General features: G+C 41.5%; 1 protein-coding gene across 3 annotated transcripts in view; it reads right to left on the bottom strand.

Annotated features, from left to right (window-relative positions):
* LOC124613242 (ATP-dependent DNA helicase DDX11) overlaps window positions 1-21803 on the bottom strand; it is a 166510-nt gene that overhangs the window by 11792 nt on the left and 132915 nt on the right. For 2 of the 3 annotated variants that reach the window (XM_047141918.1, XM_047141920.1), the window contains exons 12-16: window positions 17602-17812; window positions 17368-17517; window positions 17165-17285; window positions 9973-10103; window positions 8866-9084 (exon numbers count right to left, since the gene is read on the bottom strand). In XM_047141918.1, the coding sequence (XP_046997874.1) occupies window positions 8866-9084; window positions 9973-10103; window positions 17165-17285; window positions 17368-17517; window positions 17602-17812 (832 nt within the window). The remainder of the gene's footprint in view (window positions 1-8865; window positions 9085-9972; window positions 10104-17164; window positions 17286-17367; window positions 17518-17601; window positions 17813-21803) is intronic. The other variant, XM_047141919.1, reaches the window with a different exon arrangement.

Genomic DNA, 21803 nt, shown 5'->3' on the forward strand with positions numbered 1-21803 from the left:
CAAGAAGTTATTCATAATGAAGGTCGACAAGGTAACCAGATGGTCAACAGCAGAGCGGCGCCTTCGAAATCCACATTGGACATTGGTAAGTAGGCGTCGAGACTCGAGCAGCCAAACCAATCGAGAGTTAACCATTCGCTCCATCACTTTACAGACACAGCTGGTAAGCGAGATAGGTCGATAACTGGAAGGCAAATGCTTGTCCTTCCCCGGCTTAGGAATCGGGACAACAATAGACTCGCGCCAGCATGCGGGAACATGTCCCTCAATCCAGATGCGATTGTATGTACGAAGAAGAAAACCTTTACCCGCAGGAGAAAGGTTCTTCAGCATCTGAATATGAATAGAATCAGGCCCTGGAGCGGAGGACCGTGATCGGCCAAGTGCGGTTTCGAGTTCCCGCATGGTGAATGGGGCATTATAACTTTCACAATTCGAGGAGCGGAAGTCAGGTGGCCTAGCCTCCTCTGCCTGTTTGCGGGGGAGGAAGGCAGGGTGGTAATGAGCGGAGCTCGAAACCTCGGCGAAAAAGCGGCCGAAGGCATTGGAGACAGCCTCAGGGGCCACAAGGACTTCATTCGCGACCTTCAAGCCAGAAACTGGGGAGTGGACCTTAGTGCCAGATAGCCGGCGCAGGCTACCCCAGACAACAGAAGAAGGGGTAGAACTGTTGAAGGTGCTTGTGAAAGCAGCCCAGCTGGCTTTCTTGCTTTCTTTAATAATACGACGACACTGAGCACGTAATCGTTTATAATTAATACAATTCGCCACTGTAGGGTGGCGCTTAAAGGTGCGTAAAGCACGTCGACGAGCACGTAAAGCATCTCTACATGCTGCGGTCCACCAGGGGACCGGTACGCGACGTGGAGAAGAAGTAGGGTGAGGGATGGAATATTCAGCAGCAGCGAGAATGACTTCCGTGAGGTGTGCGACCTGACGATCGCAGCTTGTGAAGGTTTGATCCTGAAAGGTAGCCCTGGAAGAGAAGAGCTCCCAGTCTGCCTTGGAGATGATCCAACGAGAGGAGCACGGAGAGGGAGTATGCTGCAGGAGATGGATAACACACGGGAAATGGTCGCTCGAATATGTATCAGAAAGTGCATACCACTCAAACCGGCGTGCAAGTTGGGGAGTACATATAGAGAGGTCTAAATGGGAATAGGTGTGAGATGTGTCCGAAAGAAAAGTAGGGGCGCCAGTATTGAGGCAGACAAGATCGAGCTGGTTGAAAAGGTCTGCTAACAAGGAGCCCCTCGGGCAGGATGCTGGAGAGCCCCAAAGGGGATGGTGGGCATTGAAGTCTCCAGTTAACAAAAATGGTGCAGGTAGCTGAGCAATAAGTTGCATCACGTCTGCCCTGGTAACGGCAGATGACGATGGAGTGTAAACGGTACAAAAGGAAAACGTAAAAGTGGGGAGAGTAATGCGGATGGCAACTGCCTGCAGGCCGGTGTGCAACGTGATGGGATCGTAGTAAATATCATCCCGGACCAGCAACATAACCCCTCCATGAGCTGGGATACCTACCACAGGGGGTAGGTCAAAACGCACAGAGGTGTAGTGTGCCAAGGCAATTTGATCGCATGGGCGTAGCTTCGTTTCCTGGAGGGCTACGACAAGCGGACGGTGCAAGCGGAGCAGCAACTTCAAGTCCTCTCGGTTGGAGCGAATGCTGCGAATATTCCAGTGAATAAGTGCCATCGTAAGAAAAGAAAGATGAGAGAAGTGGTCACCTCGAAGGCCGCTTAGGGCCTGGCTTCGAGCGAGCACTGCCGCCGCTATCAGTAGGCGGACAGTCATCGTCCATTGGGTCTATAGGGTCATCGGCCATCTCGGGAGGATGGCCGGGAGGGGGAGCTTCCTCCGCCAGTGAACGGCCAGATGTACGGCGACCAGCGGTGCGGCCAGGCGAAACGGATGACGGCCTGGGGCGGCAGCCGCTGGGTGGCGCAAGAGAAGAAATGCGCCGTGGCGGGGAAGGAGAACTGTGCTTCCTATGCGCCTTTTTGGAAGGACGTGTAGTGGAAGTACCGGTCGAAGGCTGTGAGGTCGAGGTACGCAGGAAGTCTGCACGGGATGGTTCCTTCTTGAAGGCCCGTGCATCTGACTTCGGTGTCTTCGTTTTAGCAGAAGCTGAAGAAGGTGCTCGTGTCTGTGGGGTGATGGGAGGAAGAGGAGACGTCGACCGCGCGATCTTAGCACTGGCCGAACGGACGACCGTGGTGCTGAAGGTCAGATCGCATGTCTGGGTTGCTACCTCCCGGGTAGTCCGAGGAGAGGCGAGGACAGTACTGTATTTCCCCGCTGGGAGCAGCGTGGGCTTCCTACTAGCCAATAGCTTGCGAGCAGCCGAGGTGGACACTTTCTCTTTGACCCGAATTTCCTGGATACAGCGTTCTTCCTTATAGACAGGACAGTCGCGGGAGGATGCTGCATGGTCACCCTGACAGTTCACACAACGAGGAGACGGAGGTGGACAGTCACCCTCATGGGCATCCCTGCCACAGGTGACACATTTAGCCGCATTGGAACAAGACTGTCGAGTGTGATTGAAACGCTGACACTGGTAGCAGCGCGTAGGTGTCGGGATATAGGGGCGAACAGAAATAACCTCGTAGCCCGCCTTGATGCGCGATGGCAGCTTAACATTATCGAAGGTCAAGAAAATTGTCCGGGTCGGTACAAGGTCATCGTTGACCTTTTTCATGACCCTATGGACAGCCGTCACGCCCTGCTCAGCGAGGAATGATTGAAGCTCCTCGTCAGTCAATCCGTCGAGGGAGTCAGTATAGACCACACCACGAGACGAATTCAAAGTTCGGTGGGCCTCCACCCGGACAGGGAACGTGTACAGGAGGGTGGCCCGAAGCAGTTTTTGTGCCTGAAAGGCATTCTCAGTTTCCAGTAATAAGGTGCCGTTACGCAACCTGGTACAGGATTTGACAGATCCGGCTATGGCATCTACGCCCTTCTGAATAACGAAAGGGTTGACAGAGGAAAAATCCTTTCCGTCCTCAGTTCGAGAAACGACGTGGAACTGTGGGGCAGGCGGTAGTACTTTTGTCACTGTTGGCTGGTCACGTTTCCGTTTTTGGGTCGAAGTCGAAAGAGATGGAGTAGAATCCATTGCGGAGGAATCCCCCATGATTGCCAGCGTCTCCGATGGCGCGCTCCTTCCTTGTGGGGACCCTCTCAGAGGGCACTCCCGCCTTAGGTGAATGTTTACACCTCAGGTCACACCTCCCGAGAAACAGACGGAGGGACCAATCGGCATGGTCAGAAGGTATCAGCTCAGGCAATCACCCCTCCCCGGGCCTGGCCTTTACCAGGGGGTACGCGCGTGCCTTACATGTCTACCCAGGGCGGGGACTTACGCGTTACCCCGTCACCGGCTACGCGTGCGAACGCGTGGGTCGGCCTTCAGACACGCACAGGGAGGAAGGAAGAAGAGGAAAAGGAGGAGAAAGAGGGAGAGAGAGGACAGACTGTCTCAAACGCCGAGGCGGAGACCAGAGAAGGCAAGGGGAAGAAGGCAATAAGAAGGCAAGGAGAAGAAGGCAAGGAGAAGAAGGCAATGAGAAGGCAAGGAGAAAAAGGCAATGAGAAGGCAAGGAGAAAAAGGCAATGAGAAGGCAAGGAGAAAAAGGCAATGAGAAGGCAAGGAGAAAAAGGCAAGGAGAAGGCAAGGGAAAGAGTAAGGAAGACAGTGAGGTGGAGAAGAGCAAAGAAAGGAACCAACAAAAGGAAGGAAGAAACGAGAAGTGAAAAAACCAAAAGGACCACGATGATAGGTCGTGGAACCGTCCGTCTCCGGACGCAGGCGCGAACTACCCCCGTGAGGGGGATGGACTCCTTTTAGTCGCCTCTTACGACAGGCAGGAATACCGCGGGCCTATTCTAATCCCCGGACCCGCAGGGGGGACTTCACTGTGTCATTACGTTAGAGTGAGTGAGAGAAGCAGATGTGCTTTGTGACCGGTTAAATGCAATAAGAAATAGTGCTCACAACAAAACAGTGTGTGTACATTGTCAAATGTTACGCAAGGCACAATTCATGGAAAACATGTGCAGAACTGACAGTGCAAGATATTAAAACTTGAACTGTTTTGGCAAAACCTCCAGTAAAGTCTACAATCCAAAACTTAGTGGCAAAGTGGCACAAAATGGGGTCTGTAGCGAATAAAAACATTAGCTATCCAAAAGGAGTTAGAATGTCAGAAAATGCTGCTTGAGTGAATAAAAGCTTGGAACAATCTGACAAAATTTGTGTGTCGAAACATTATGAGAGAGGACCTGCATCTGTATCTTTATATATTCACTTGCGCGCAAGTTAGCGTCCAGATAAACTTTCACATGTTAAGTTCTGTCTGTGGTTCCTGACTTATGGATCCTCAGTTTTTCATTTCTTCAGATGAAGCCTGGTTCAGCCTGTAAGATATGTGAAGTCACAGAACATGCACCATTATGCATCAGAAAATTCCCATCAGTATTTTGAAGAGCAATTGCACAATCTCAAGATTGGTGTTTTGTGCACAACGTCTGCTGTCCACATTGTAACACAATTCTTTCACCAAACTGTTAATGCTAACTCTTAAGCCCATAAACTTTTCAATCCGTATGAGGACCACTCACAAGTTGTTTCTCTTCCTATCTGCTGAAGTACTATAAAGATGAAACAATCAGAGCCATCTTTGGCAACAACTTTAATCACATGACTCACCTAGGCAATAGCTGTCAAACTGAAATCTCCTCTTATTACAATAGCATGACCAGGAAACTTACAAGCAATATTCTGCAAGTTTGCTCTGAAGTGCTCTGGTGCTGCAGCTTGTGACACTGGTGGGGTATAAATCCATCTGGGCATCACATTTCAAATACATTGGATGCTTAACTTCACCCAAATTATTTTACATTTGGAATCCATAATCACCTCACTAGATATTATCGAATCCTCTGCAGCAATAAATATGCCGCATATCTTTGCTATACAATTGGAATTTAGATTTTGCTGCTTTTCTTTTCCAGTTTTGTCCAGCTTTCTTTTCCTGATAATATGAAGCTACTATTACCTTCAATAAGCAAGACTATTGTATTTATCCGATTACAAGAGATTTGTTTCTCCAGGTTCGTAATTTGAAAAATATGTGATCATCTTATATTCACAAATTAAACTATTGCTGCTGAAGTCAACATTTTTAGATTGTTTAATACATTAATATAGGGCCGATCTTACACTTACAAATGAAGCTTTGGCTACTGAGGTTTTGTGCAAATTTATTTTGAAGAATTCCAAACGGCAGAGCTTAAGAAACAATGTTTTTCTTCCGAATAGGCTCAAAATTTTCCAATACGCTGAAGCACTCAATACAGTATCAACCTTAATCGAACTATCACGTGAAATCTGATGCGCAGCCTTAGTGCAGTGGTACACGAGAAACTATGAACTAGTCACTATGACAACCTAATGCTCTGCTTAAAAAGTTGACAGTTTTGTGAAACACAGGAGGAAACAGCATTAATTCTGCCAACTTACAAACTTTTGTTGTATTTGATCAGGTTTGCAATAAAAGTTCTCATGCATGTATGGATACCATAAACATACATTTATGCTGGTCTTTAAGTAAAGGTAACCTCCAAAGCCAAAAATCTTGTTCTTCAAGAACCATTACTTGATTATGAACCCAAGTCAATATTTTATTGTTATGAGAAACTCTAATGATTGACCAGGTGGGTTGCAAATGAGAAATTCTGTCATTGTTCACTTATTAGAATACCAGGGGAAAACATCACCAGCTTTTAATCAGAACAAGATGATGACATTCAGATCAAACAAAAAAGAAAATTAATCCAGAACTGAATGTCTAACAAACAAAATAAATCACATTAAACTGACTGCAATTGTTATCGCAAGAACAATTTACAGCAGAAAGACAGATTGTGGAGGTAGTACCAACAGCAATGTTGTCGACTAGCTCTCAGAATAAGTGAAAGTTCAAGAACTGGACTGAATTGTGATTGCAATCTTTTATTTATGTACTAGTTGCAATGGCTGCGTGTGACCTGTACCCTAGAAAATATTGTCAACCGTGTTTCCCTATTGCACAAGCACAGAACTACAGAAGGGTTGGAGTGGCAACAGTGACATCAGCTTGGCTGAGAACTACGAGTGGGGAGAGAGGAGTGGTGAGCAGGCAGCAAATTTCGTCAAGCTGCCAATCATGGGAAATTATACTGAGTACTGTATATACTGCATACTCTACCTTTTTATGAGCATGTACTGTGTTTAAACTTCAGTTTGCCTGTATCCATTTGTACTCTAAATCGAACTAACTTTAAAATTCAACAGATAGCCAACAACAGCATACATTTCTGAGGAGATGCTAAAAGTCTAGATTGCTTGCAGTGTCACACTTATGTATTTCATGCAGCAATGTTGTCGATGCTCACATTGAGGTATGACGGGAACTATAGGGGATGTGTTAGCTGCTGGTTCTACACAGCCAACGAGATAATGGCAGGCAAATGATATGCTAGGAAGCAAGGGACACTGCAACATTCTCACATCAGTATAGAAGCAAAATCTGCTGTGTGTTCAGAAAACAAGCAGCTCTCTTCTCAAGTCACACTGTAATCATAACCTCAGAAATAGCAACATATTCGGAAGAAATAGCCAAATATTTGTAACAACGAAGACATAAGTTCCACAACTGTCCTGTTCGGATGATGTCGATTATTATTATTATTATTATTATTATTAAAAATAGTTATGCCACAGATGCCAGTAGAAAGAAAAAGGCAGTGAAGATAATGTAAATCATTTCTCTTTGTTTATTGTATTTCACCTCGTATTATCAAAATGTGGATGATGAATAAATGGCCTAAGTTTAAAATAGACGCAGTGTTAACTTTTTAGGCAGATACGTTACAATAATAAAAATATTTTAATGTTGACTAGTCAGAACATCTTAAAAAATAAATTTTTCTCAAGGAGCCTCTAAAAAAGGGGGGTTTTCTTATATCCAGAGTCGTCTTACGCTCAGGTAAATATGGTAATTTTGGAACCTTAGCACAGATACTCCTGCAGTTTACTAATACTACATTACTATTTTAATGTACAGAAAGTTCTGGTTGGGAATAAAGGAGACGACACTCTGAAAGGCAGAAGCACTGCATCGTCAACAGGTACACATACAAAAGGTACAGAGCTTCGCTTTGCTAGCTTTCAGAATGAAATTCTTTTCTCAAGCATAACATGGCTGCTTTCACAGGTGGCCAGGCCTTTGACGGGGTAGGATCAGCCTGTGACAGGACTGGAGTAGGAGGTGCTGGGTGGATGGATAGGGCAGGTCTTGCATTTGGGTCTTCCACAAGGGTATGATCCTTGTGGCAGGGGACTGGAGGTGGGAGAGGCATGGGGATGGACTAGGATGTTGTGGATGTTGAGTGGTCGTGGAACACCACTTTGGGAGGGGATGGATGTATCTTGAGTAGGATGTCCCTCATTTCAGGGCATGATAATAGATAATCAAAGCCCTGACGAAGGACATGGTTCAGTCATTCCTGTCCCAGGTGGTATTGGGCTACAAGGGGGTGCTTCTTTGTGGTTAGTTCTTGGGATGGATGTGAGGATCAGGTGTGTGGGGATATGGCCCAGGAGATCTGTTTGTGTATTAGGTCTGAGGGGTACTGCCGACTGCGGAGGTTTTGTGAGGCCTTCAGTATAGTGGGCGAGGGAGTTCTCTCACTGAAGATGCATCTACCAAAGGTGGACAGACTGTATGGTAGGGATTTTTTTGTGTGGAAGGAGTGGCAGCTGTAAAAGTGCACATAATGTTGGTGATTGGTGGGTTCGATATGAACTGAGGTGTGGATGGAGCAATCAGAGGAGATCAACATCTAGGGAACTGGCACGATGGGTGGAGGAGGACCAGGTGAAGTGGATGGGAGAGAATTTTGGGATTGTGGAGGAATGAGGATAAGGTATTCTGGTCTTGGGTCCAGATTATAAAGATGTCATCAATAAACCTGAACCAGACGAGGGGTTTAGGGTTTTGGGAAGATAGGAATGTTTCCTCTAGGTGGCCCATGGCTGTGCTATGAATTTGCCTGTGTACCTTCCCTCTGAAGGTGAAGTAGTTATAGGTTAGGATGTAGTTGGGCAGGTGTACGAGGAATGAAGTGGTGGGTTTGGAATCTGCAGGGCATCAGAAGACATTATTATTTTGTTCTTTCTGGTCATTCAAAGACATAAGGTCTCCTCCAAGAGCGAAGTGCATATTTTTCTCTGATTACTGCAGGTAATTAAACACTGAGGGGTAAAAAGAAAGTTCTTGTGGACGTCGCTTGCTCTCTGCTACCCATGTAGCGAGCAGCTGCTGCTTTTGTGTAGTGCACCCCTCACCTATTGATGGGGCATCCTACAATTCTCCACGCAAGACCAAAGGTAAAGAAATATGCACATGGGATTGTAGCAGAATCACCTCTCAGCTCCAAACCAGAGGACTGCAGTGGATTCTGGGTACAACACAGCAAACAGAAGAAGTGCTTCCACCTCGTATGTGTGGTTAGCTATCTTCAACGATCGATCCATCTCTCTAAAGGAACTGAGGATGTGCTAGAAACCAGGCGGCAGGCATCATTCGTGTGACACAAGCTACAAATTACAGCTGGTTTCACCCAGTATATTCACTAGTGGCAGCAGTGCCTCTTCCACATTTCAAATAAGACATCTCAGCATGAATAACAAGTGCACAGTGGTCCACTTTCACACCTCCCTACTATTTGTAAACCACAAGCTTTTTGTCTCACTTCAACTATTTAGGCCTCAGAAATAAGGCTCTTCTTGAAGGATCCACTAAAACTCACCTTACATAGCTGTGAGAGCACATGGCCAAATCGGTCACTAGTCTGCAGCACCACCCTCACCCAGGCCGGCAGCCCACCCTGCACATGGCCACTGCCATAGCGTCTGTCCAGCAATAGCACAGCTGCATAGTCACCACGGTGCCGTACTGACCGCCCCACACTCTGGTTGACAGCCTTCATGCACAGGCTCTCGTAGTACTCCCGACCAGCACCCTTGCCCTGATTCGGAAGGAGTTCAGTGTGTTAGTGGCAATCAATTTGCAACAAATATTTTCTGAAATAAAAGATTATCCCTTTAAGTTCTTACAAACATTGGCACTATTCAGATGTGATATTACTATTATTTTAAAACTTGTTAATTACTGTTGTTAAATCAGTTGTGGAAACTGATCGAGTAGATTGTTTACAGTGAGTGTACACTGGAGTGTCATTTACAGTCATGGCCACAACCATTCCAATTGTGCGGGAAATGAATTTCCCCTGTACTACATTTAATCTCTCTCTACAATGCCCTTTCTTCCAGGAGTGTTAATCCCACAAAGTATGCAGGAGAACTTCTCTGAAGTTTGCACAGTAGAAAAGAAGTATTACTGAAGTGAAGCTGGGAGTGCAGGTCATAACGCTCAATGGTAAGAGGACTATACAGGAAAAATAAAATTCCAGTCATCTAGCATTCTGTTTTAGAGTGTGAAGAAGTTTCATGATGCCTGTTTATTCCAGTAGTGAAATATTTTATAAGAATCATTGTAAAAATGATGACCTTCTAAATTGTACCATAGATTGTAGAGGCGTTCTATATTTTTGTGTCAGATATTAAAAAAATCTGCAACAACTATTTATAAATTTCATCTTCATTTTCTTTTTTTTTTCATGTGCTTTTGGCAAGATAAAACAAAAGCTAAGTAAATGGCAATGTATGTCAATGTATCAATTACCCAAGTTATTTTTTTCTTTCTTTATACATAAAAATAACAGTAGTTTCTAAACTTACAGGCAACATAGTGAGACGATACAGCTCTACATACAAATTAAAATTTTTATTGTGATGTAAAACAACAGTATTAAATGAAATATTGTAAATAATCTGTAGAAAAAATAAAGGCATACCTCATTAGTGTCAAGGTAAATCATTTTCTCTTGCATTTCAGGCGATCTGATGTTTGGGTAGGGCAGACCAACAACAATGATGCAGCGTCCCAAATCATCATTAAAATTCAGCCCTTCACTCAATTTTCCACCTGAAAGAGATCAACTATCATAAATAATGTATGTGAGACATCCTTTGAATCTTTCTAGATTTATCATCTGAAGAAACAAAGAGGTTTTAATCCCTGTTGGACAAGAAGCATATATGACATATAATGATCAGTATGTTCAGAACCACAGTGGTTCGCAAATGATCTCGATTACCTTGAGTTTCACATCTAATTTTTGTTTAGGCTATATCAATACACTGTACTGATATACATTTATTATGCCACAATCAGTTTCATTCCAAAGATCATCATCAGGTTACACTGCCAGCAGTCTTCATTAGAAATCCCCATAGAGGTGTACCCATACCACGACTTAGGTGTCTAGTTATCTTACGCAAAGTTAAAAGCAGATTCTCAAAAATTATAATCATACAAACAGTTCATTGCTGATCGTACACTTATGCCAGGCGGTTGACATAGGGCTTCTATGACTGTCAGCGTCCAGAATTTGCCTTTAATTTTACGTAAGGAAGCTGTGACACGGGCACACCTCTGGGGAGGGGGGGGGGGGGGGATTTCTTATGAACGTTGTTGGCATTGTATCCTGACATTTCCTTTTCAAACAAAACTGATAGACACATCACAGACATGTATAAATACAGTTGAGGTGGTTTCTTACTCAATTTACAGTGGTTTGCACATCAGCCACGAGAAAAATACTCATTACCCATTATATAGGTAATTGCATAAAATAAGGTGATAAGTCTTTGAAACATCATTCCACAGTATTTGGGCAGGTACCTCTGATAGGTTTATATTTTTCAGAGAGATACAATGAGATATTTGTATTTCAGTTTGAATTCATGTTAAACACAGTTTATGCAAATGAAGCGAGGAAGTTCCAGTTATTGATCAAATAAATAAAACCACAAAATTCTCTCTGTCTGTCTGTCTGTGTGTGTGTGTGTGTGTGTGTGTGTGTGTGTGTGTGTGTGTGTGTGTGTGTGTGCGCGCGTGCCACTGGGGAGGGGGGGTGTCACACTTCAGTTACCTCTAAATAACATCATAGTTCAAAAGCTCAACAAAATTTTCAATCTTGTTTATGTGCCTGTCAACCACCCAGCAGCTCAACTATGTGGTGAGTGGTTACTTTAACTCCTTCCATTATTTGATGGCAATAGTATGAGGATTTTACTTAGCATCTTACTATTACATCCTGAAATCATATTCTTGTCACTCGACACATTTTGTGTATTTGGTTTTTACTCTGCACAGTCCTTTAGACTAAAACACTGCCAAATAACTCACAAGAACTGTAATCAAAATGCCCTACGTTATGCTATTATATGAAGAAACTCATTCTTTTTCTGTAACTTATGTTGGCAAGCCTTGATAGCAGACATCATTGTATGCCTGAGATAAGGCTTATGTGACCTTGCATCAAGCACTGTACTCTTGCACTCTTGACAACAACAGTTTTGACCATGAGTACAGCCATCTTGATAATTGCACATACAGTCAGTCCATGTTTATGAAACAAACAGAATCTTCCCTATTACCACTCAAAAATCTAAAATTCTTTTATATGTGAAATACATGAAGATTTATCTATGAGTAACAGGAGAAGTAAAAGGGGAAGGATCAAAATATGAAAACACCGCAAGGAACGCAAGCATGCTACACCAGTCTGCAGGTTGGGTTGTTGTGTTTGACCACAAATGGCACCTGTGCAATGTCCTTAATATTTTTTTTTTTTTTTTTTTGGGTGGGGGAGTGCAGAACAGTGTTCTGTGTTATGAGTGCATTATGAGTGAATTTGAATGTCAGCAAATTACTGCTGCTCGTATGGTGGGTGCTTCCATAACCATGGGAGTCAAAGTGTTTGGTGTTCCAAGATGCACTGTATCACATACTAACATCGACGTATTTTGTAATGAACTGTATTTAGTTGGAGAAAGCACGCCTACACATATGTGTTTCATTAAGACCACTGTTGTTCTTTTATTTCAATAAAACAAAACACATTTGGTGACAAAAATACGCATTTCCTTGGAGTCACAAGACAGATTTAAAATACCTTCACAGATTTCAGAAATAACCTCAGAGAAAAGTAGGTCTCTTGAAAGAAGTGTATAAGGTGGGGAAGAGTTTGTATAAATCAACACTACAGGTGACTGCCAATAAAATTTTGGTTCTACTATGTTTGTTATTGTCAGTTATTACACACTGTGTCATGTCTATTATTTTAGTGGTATTGTATGTCTGCCTGCTTAGCTCAGCGGTAATGTGTTTGCCTACCATGCAGTGGGTCCGGGTTTGATTCCCGGCCTGGTTGGAGGTTTTCTCTGCTTGTGGACTGGGTGTTTTGTTGCCAGAATGTACTAGAATAAATAAACTGCCTGTAAAACGCTACATTGTATAATGTAATTGCAGTGAGATAGTCGCAATTCCTGAAATCTATTGCCCGTGGCCTCTGGCCTGCCACGAAGCACTGCAATCCTGTGCCCAGGACGAAAATGGCTCTGAGCACTATGGGACTCAACTGCTAAGGTCATTAGTCCCCTAGAACTTAGAACTAGTTAAACCTAACTAACCTAAGGACATCACAAACATCCATGCCCTAGGCAGGATTCGAACCTGCGACCGTAGCGCCCAGGACGAAAATCTGCCGCATTACACCACACACAAACAGACCCAGCCTACAGCCAGACTGGTGAGACTAAATACAATGGGCAGCGTCTACACACTGGTGGGAAATGGTGGGCTTCAGATCAGCGGCCTGATCCATTAGAGAAATGATCTGCGGTTTTGGCCTGTTGTGGAAGTCCACTCATGTGACCAGCTAATCACGAGTCACAGACAGTATGTTGATGAAATGAGACTGCAGTGATCAAGCCATGCAACAGATAACTTGTGAGAATCCTCTGAGAATCAATATTAATGAGGGCAGGTAGCAACTCACCATGAAAATGATCTTTCAGCCACAGACAGGCATGTAGAAAAGACAATCACACTCTCACAACTAAATTTTCAACACTCTCACAACTAAATTTTCAGTCGCAGCCTTTATCAGAAAATGAGAGAACACACACTTTCACATAATCTCTCAGACACAACTCATGCACACACGATCGCCATCTCCGGCCATTGCGTCTACAGTCATTGAGAATCAGATCCAAACATACCACTCCTCATGCCTCACTGCCTCTCGTCGGCAGCTGCTAGGCAAGAGGCAATAAGTGGTGGCAGCACCGACTGCAAGTTGAGGGGAATGGTAGGAAGTGGAGAAGCAGTAGGAATGAGGGATTAGGGAAGCAGTGTACATACTCAGCTGCATCCAGACAACGTTTTCAATTTTCCTGATATTTTCCTGCTTTCCCTGACATGTTTAAAATTCCCTGATATTCCCCAATTTCCAGAATTTGTGGCAACTCTGTATCTCTATTATTCTCATAATGCAACTGATCATTGAAAACTAATTTCATTAGTGAATAAAGGTACTGTGAAGCTGTGGTTAGTATTCCCAATAAACAGATGTCTACAACGTGTTAAGGGTAAAAACTGTATATACAATTCTACAAGCTTTCTTTTGTACAGTCAGCACTTTTTGGTTAAGTGAGGAGTTACCCATGGTGTTATCCCATAGGAAATCTGTGATTGAAATTGTGTTACCTTATTGATGTCTACAACCCCACAGTTTGCAATTACTCTCATGGCAAAAAAAAAACAAAGGCGGGGTAAAAATACACCTTTTTCAGTTTAACTTTTCATCAACATCCAAACCTAAGAACCACAATATTTTTGCTGTATACAAATAATGCAATGAGTTAAGGTAACTCTGTACCATATAGTAGCATCATTGAGATGTCAACAGTCACTTTAACTAGACTGAAAATGCTACTGAGCTTCGGACAATGACTAACAAAGCTAACTAATACAACACAAACATATGCCTGGCTACATTGGTCCAGCATTTCAGTCTGACTGAGGTGTGGATTGCGTCAAGTGGAGTGGCTGAGAGGAGCAAGAAATTAATAGGAAGAGGAGGAAGGGGTAAGAGAATGGGGAGCTGACAGCCAGAAGGTAATGAGACAGAAATATGGCACCGCCAAGCCTCCAACGGTGCATGCAGTGGAAACTGAGTGTAGCACACAAAGTTTAGGATTCATTATAAGGGGCACAGAAGGACATGTTTTAAGGAAGAATTCTATCTATTGAATTCAGAGAAGCTGGTGTTGGGTTGAAGGATCCAAATGGCACAGGTTGTGAAGCAGACACTGAAAACGAGCATTTTGTGCTTGGCAGGCCACCTGTGAAAGCAGCCAAGTTGTTTACAAACAGAGCTCAATCTTTTGCATGGCCTATAACATTGCCAAGACGAACAACCAATGGCTGCTTCACAACCCGTGCTCTTTGGATCTGCCAACCCCTCTTTAAAAATAAAAAATAAATTTAAAAAAAACAGCTAGCCTTTCTTAATTACATTTATGCGAACTGTCCCTTCGATAACACAACTCTCCAGGCCTCAGTCACCGAAAGTTCTTCTCCAACAACCACCCCCAGTCCTGTCCTCTTGCTATCCACTGCTCTACATTAATCTACAGTCACAATTTTCCTCTTCAACTAAGTAACGTGCAGTTACTTTCACTCCTTGAATTTTCAAGTTGAAAGATTGCACATTTGTATAATTAAATAATTTAAGATATTCACTACTTCCCTTGTTGATGCTTCTTCGCTTGCCTTCACATTAATGCTTTCGTCATCTGCAAAACTGACTAATTCTACCTACAAATTCAAATAAAATGCTAGGTTATTATGCCTTTCACAATTTGAAGGAGATTCAAATATGTCATACCTTATATTACTGCATCGGTTCATTTTTTGCCCTTAAGCAAGCAGTTTTTGGCTTGGCATTGATTAATAGAGATGCTGCATGTCCTCCTCAGGGATATCATCCAAATTCTATGCAAGCTGGTTGGAGAGTCCTGCCCACAATGCCTTAATGCCCCAAATTTTCTCAACTTGGGGGAGGGGGGGGGGGGGATCTGGTGCTCTTGCTGGCCAAGGTAGGGTTTGTAATGCACAAAGACAAGCAGTAGAAACTCTTGCCCTGTGCAAGTGGGCATTATCTTGCTGAAATGATGTAAGCTCAGCATAGCTTACCATGAAGGGTAATAAAACACGGTGTAGAATATCAACATACTGCTGTGCTGTAAGGGTGTTGTGGATGACAAAAAAAGGGGTCCTCCTATGAAAACAAATGGCACCCCGGACAATCACCACCGGTTGTCAGCCATATGGCAAGCGACAGTCAGGTTGGTATGCCACCACTGCCCGGGGTGTCTCCAGACACATCCTCAGCCTGGAATCTCATTGACTGGAGTAGAATTGTGTTGACTGATGAGTCCTGCATCATATTGAACCCTGATGACCTCAAAAACTCAATCCCACAGAAAAACAGGCAGAAACTTGGAATAAATTAATAAAATGTTAGCTGCAAAGCCTGCTTTTTTTCATTTATTTTAGCTCCACTTCTTCAATTTCTCTACCTATTTTCAATGTTATCGTTCTTATTTCATGCTTCCCAAGCAACACTGAACTTTTATTTAATGTTCGAGTGTGAGTCATTGTAATCTTCTTCTGTAAAATTGGAATTCCAATGAAGATTTTTTTTAAATTTTTTATTGAAACACAGTTCTGATACTACAGTTCTATAACAGAACCCTATTTTGCATTTGGCGCATCTTCCTGTAATTAGAGGTTATTTTTAGTTCAAAATACGCAATGTGCTGTGGCCACTTAACTTACACAAACATTCTTACCAGACAACATAAACATCTTCTCTTTTGTCTTCATTTTCATTGTTATCAACAAAGAGAACAATATTTTTATTTGAAGTTATAACTGTCAATTCGTTTATTGATGTTGTGAATGAAATGCAATCTTCAATGTTATTTAAATCTGTATTATTTTATTTTACTTTTATTTTACACGTCTAGTTTCGTAGGACCAAATTGAAGAGCAAATCTCAGGAAATTACAACATAAACGTAACAACAGATAAAATAAAACGTTTATGAACCCAAACAATAAGTTTATGTAAATGCAATCAACAATATAACACAGGAATCAGCTTAACTTTTCAAGGGACTCCTCAACAAAATAGGAGGAGTTACCTGGAAGAAGTATTGAAATAGAAGGTAACAAATAATATTATAAACTACCCATTGCACAGCAAATTTATGCCAATAAATTTATCAGAGTGTATTAAAATGTATACACAATGCATATAACTTAAGAGATGAAAATCTGCATTGTTATTGTATGGGTTGGAAACAAAAATATATTGTGGCAGACAAAATTACAGATTCCAGTTTTATGTATTTCAACATTAAAAAGTTTTGACACTGTTTTGCTCCAGTCTACACAGCACATGTAATTACAGAGAGATTAAATGTAATAATTGTAAAGTGCATCTTAAAATTATACCCTGTTATGAATGAATGCTTTCTTGTCCCTTTTCATAACAGTCTTACATTTTCAAATATTTCCAGTCTATTTGTCCGGTGAATTAAAGTCAACAGCAACTTCTATCTGTGCTTTCCTTTCCTTTACCTGCGGTCGAAGTGTGATAATCGAGTTGACAGCTGATTTTAGTGGAGTTACCATGCATGTGTCGTGCTAATTTAGATCAACAGTGAGCGTCCTTTGGGGGATCAAGATTTGTGTTGTACAATACAGTGGAGTCCTTAATAGAGTTCAGTTCCTGAACTACAGTCAAAATTGACCTCTCAGTCAGTAATCTTTATACAATCAGCTTTTAATGTCATAGTGGCAAGTTGGTTATTCAAAGGACAGACTTTAAAAATTGTCCACAACCACCACAGAGCAAGGCCGCAGTTGCCAACTACACAACTATTTTCCAATAAACATTCAGAAAATAAGCACACCACAAATTGCACATATACAGATAATTTGCTTGTTCAATAAATTTATAGTAGGCAAAGACCAACCAATTTAAGCTACAAAAGACATAGAATTCCAGCAGTCATTGCCACGCGGTCAAAAAAACACTTAAAGCACTGCTCTGCGTTAAGAACTTACCAACAACACTTAACATCAGTGCTCCTCCCCTGCCACCACCTGTGGAAGCTTTTTTTATGCAGAGTGCGTAGTCATCTAGAACTTTATCTATAGCACCAGAAGTCTTGGGCTCACGAAACACCTAAGTCAGGAAATAATTCTTTACAGTTTTTCATTCAGCTAATAACAATATTCATAGTAAACAAACTATATGCAGCACATACCTGTTTCCGCTGCTGTATTTTTTCAATAAATCCATTTTCTTTCAGAAATGCATATATTTTGCTTTCATAATCGTAAGAGGGAAAAAAGCAGACAACACCTGCTGGAACTATATTGCAAACATTCACAAGAATACGGCCAAGATCCTGCATCTGATGGAAAAAAAGAGGAGTAAGGTTAAGTGTAAAGAAAGTTACACCACTTACAAAAGCAACTGAAACACTCAAATTACTGACCAGATCATGCTTTTCACGATGCTGATAGGAAAAGTCCAGCTCAGCACCGGATGGTCCACAAGTCACAGCTATAGGCAAAATAGATTCTTGTGGGATTATGTGACCACAAGAAAACTGCATCACTCGTTCTGGAGAACCACCTGCTGCCAGAAATAGGCGGTTCCTGAATTCAGAAATAGGCTGCATTGTGCCCCCTGCGACTATTACACACCTGGAATTAACAACAGTGGGTGTGTGTTTTTATAAATTCATTCATTCTTTGTGCTTACGCTTCCCATATTATTTTCAAAGAAAATTCAAACTTTTCAAAATGATGCATAAAATATCTAGGACAAATGAGTAAAATTCAGGATATGACTGAATTTTCACACACAGAGATACACTGTGTCAAACTAGAGTGTAAACGTGAGCTTTTCATGATGAACAATGGTGGTGGTGGTGGTGGTGGTGGTGGTGACTTAGGTTATTGCTGAAAGCTTAAGGTTTCATTCTAATTTGGTGCAGCAAAAGATCAAGAAACCTTCATACCAGGATCTCACCTTGAGAAACTTCATTCCCATGATACAAATATATTACAAATTCATTTCAGCAAAATAGGATACTAATAAGTTTACTGGGCATTCGATTAGGATATCAACAAAAATATTACAAGTTTTGAAGATGGAGAAAACAAAGAAAATTAAGTTTTAATACCCCATTGGCAACAATGCCATTAGACACAGAGCACATGCTCGGATTGGAGAAGGAACTGGTGACACGGTTTTGAAGAGAACTAAGCCGCAGTGTGGAATTTAAGAAAACAATAGAAAAAATGAATGTGGTTATTTGGACAGCGATTTGGACTTCAGTCCTCCTGAATCCACAGAATAAATATGAGCTTCTGAGCAAATTTCAGAGATGTGAAGAAACTGACGGACATGTCAAAGAAAAACGTAAAGATGTTGAAGTAATTAAGATTACAGTAAGTTAACCCTCCCATTACCAAGCTTTTTCACACCTCTATTTTACCAAGCGGGGTATTTGGACTACCCCAAAAGAGTTTTGTGTTTTATTGTAATATTTGTTCTCATATTTCGTTATTTCCACCGAATGGGTTTATTTAGTATTGAAAAACAGCTTTTCAGGTTATTAGAAGTATTTAATCAGATCACAGATACAAAGTACAAAACATTTTTTATATCTTTCACGAAATTCAGTACTCAACAAACAGAAAATATCTATGCACCTCAACAGACACTGCAGGAAAATAACACAAGATTTTTTAAAACTTTTCAGTCAAGTACGTTTTTGCACTGCATGCACTTCACAGTAACAGTTTCTTCTCTGTGTATATTACAAACAGGTTTCTTGCACGTTACACAACAGAATCTTGTTTTCCGATCTTCATTTCTCTTGCAATCTTGACATCGTTGTGGCGTTGGTAACTTGGAACACTGGGCCTGGATCACTGCTGTAGGAATTGCAATACCACAATCTTTCAGTGCATCTTGTACATCTTTATGAAGACCGTTGATATTTTTGGCTCTTTCTTCCATATTGCCATTGCCGAGTCCAAATGCCAGTTCAGTCGTGAAGAATTTGCACCGGTTTCGGTTATTCTTCTGTCATTCAGGAACTCTTTGAGTGTACAGAATATATGCATTCAGTTCTTCAATATCTATCATTTCCATGAAGATTCTTAGTGGCCACCACCTCGTTCCTCTAACACAACTGTATTCTCTTGTCATTTTGTCCCCATTATCTGTTGTAGTGCAGTATGATTTCGAGTTTGGGTTCACTTTCTTCACCACTCACTTGTCTCTCATTATGCTGAGCAGAGAGTAGTATTACTGCCTTTCCCTTCTTTGAAACATAGGAAGCTACGGTCAAGTCATTTGTGAAACCAAACACTGAAGAATGAACTTCTCTCTTTCTGTTTGGCAAGAAGTCCTTCGGAATCTCTTTCTTATTGGAACGCAAGGTACCAACCAACATCGTGTTTCGTTTTCGTAGTTCAGCAGCCAATGGAAAACTGGTAAAAAAAATTATCAGTTGTTACACCCTGACCATTATTCAGAAATGGTTCCATCAGATCCAAAACAACTCTCTGTCCTTGATTCACTTCCCGAGTATTGTCCACCATTCCTGTGTAAATTTGGATCCGTAATAAGTAAGATGTCTTCACATCAGCACAAACCTAAATTTTAATGCCATACTTGCCAGGCTTGCTCTTCATATAAAACCTAAAAGGGCATTTTCCTCGGTACGATGCTAATCGTTCATCAATGGTCACGTATTCATAAGGATAGAAGTTCTTGCACAAGTTAGATTGAAATTTGTCAAACACTACCCTGATGGCTTGTAGCGTGTCCTTGGTTTCTTCAATTCTCTGTGCTCTTGTGTCTCTATTGTCAAATCGCAAGAATTTCAGTATACACAAAAATCGGTTTCTTGACATGGCAGCAGAAAAGAATGATTGCCGAAAGGCAACATTACCTTCCCACAGATCGGAAGCACTTGTGTAATGTCCATAAGTTCGACCAGCTCCTATTAGAATTGCTAATACAGCATACACTTCAGTTGCATTTATATCTCTCCATGTCGTTTTGTTCGAAGAATGAGCTGCATTCCACAAAGAAATTACTCGTTTGGCTTCCATGTTCGTTTCTTCTACAACGATGCTCATGATTTCCGATGAGGTAAATAATAAAAATGACTCTGTTATTGTTTTGTTTGTTTTTCCATCATTCACCGGGCCAGGTGTTAAGTTCAAAATGTTGCGACGTTGACGCCGCCCACCTTTTGGTGGTCCACTAGAAAATTGTAGTCCACTTCTAGAAACAAACAAATCTCCAGTGTCTTCTTCTTCTTCTACTTGTTCACGTGAATGTGTAGTGTCTTCTGATATTTCATCATCAGCTTCATCTGATGCTATGATATGGTCTTTGTCAAGAGGTTCCATACATTCATTCAGTTCATTATCAATGTCCCATTCATTTTCATCGTCACTGACATCAGAATTGTATAGCATTTCCATGATCTTTTTGCTAGAAAGTCCTTTGGACATCCTTACTTGCAGATGACATACTGACTCGTGTAATGTCAGCTCAATAGTGAACGTCAAATTCAACTCAACAATAGTAACCAGAAACAATACCAAACATTGGATCTATGGTAAAACTCAACAAAGAAGATGAATGACAGATATGTTCCCCAAAATCTTCTTTTTCTACATATAAGAAAATAAGACGTTTCATACTGAGCGGGGTAGTCTCACAATCCCACCAATAAATGACTTGAATAACAATGATAAAGCCAAAAAAATTAGACAGTTGTGAGTGTGAATTCAACGTCAATCATTTTAGTACAAAGTTATGAAACCACAGGCATGTGACCCTTCAGATAACAGTATTATAGGGAAAAAATCAACCTGGGGTAGTCAGAATACCCCACTTCATAATATGAGGGTTAAACAATGTGTATCTAAGCTGAGCAGAGCAGAAAGTGTTGATGTGTAGAGCAATGGGTTTGAGGAAGGAAAGCTAAAGACACAACTTGGACATCCAAATAAAGCTGTAGTCTTGACTAATAATGTTGATCCAACTGAACTGGAAACAGAACTAGGATGTGACAACTTTAGAGAAACTCTCAGTGATGTAAAAACTGAAAAATTCATTCATAAATAATTTGTTTGACATTACACAAGATAAAAAGAGTTGAAAAACGATGACCTTTTAGCTGTTAGTTACACAGAGTAAAGACCGCAAGGATTTTTCAAAAACTTCAAGCTGGTGACAAGAAAGAACCTATGTGTTAGTTGTATGGAAACAACTGGAAATGACTTGCCACAGAAGATTCTTTAGAATGCATAGGGGATGATATAGTCCTATACTGCTGGGTAAAAGAGGATTCTACAGCAAACTAAAATTAAATTCTTTTCTTTAAGTCTGATGTTAATGGCTGCCTGAGAGAAATTATTTTGATCTTTGTAGTAACTGTTAAATTTTTAATGAACTATATTTATTATTAATTTGGAAAAGTGTGACTGTTTTCCTCTCAAAATTTAAGTTTTGTTATTCTTAGCTTTTGATTTTTGTGATTTATCCAATAAAACACACTTTTGGGCTACTTTTACATAATATTTGCTTTTAAAATGCATCTATCCATATCTTGAGCTATTCCAGAACCAAAGTTACCTTTTAACAAACTTGCCATATATCTGG

Source organism: Schistocerca americana, chromosome 4 (genome assembly GCF_021461395.2).
Source record: "Schistocerca americana isolate TAMUIC-IGC-003095 chromosome 4, iqSchAmer2.1, whole genome shotgun sequence".
In the NCBI taxonomy this organism is placed as follows: domain Eukaryota; kingdom Metazoa; phylum Arthropoda; class Insecta; order Orthoptera; family Acrididae; genus Schistocerca; species Schistocerca americana.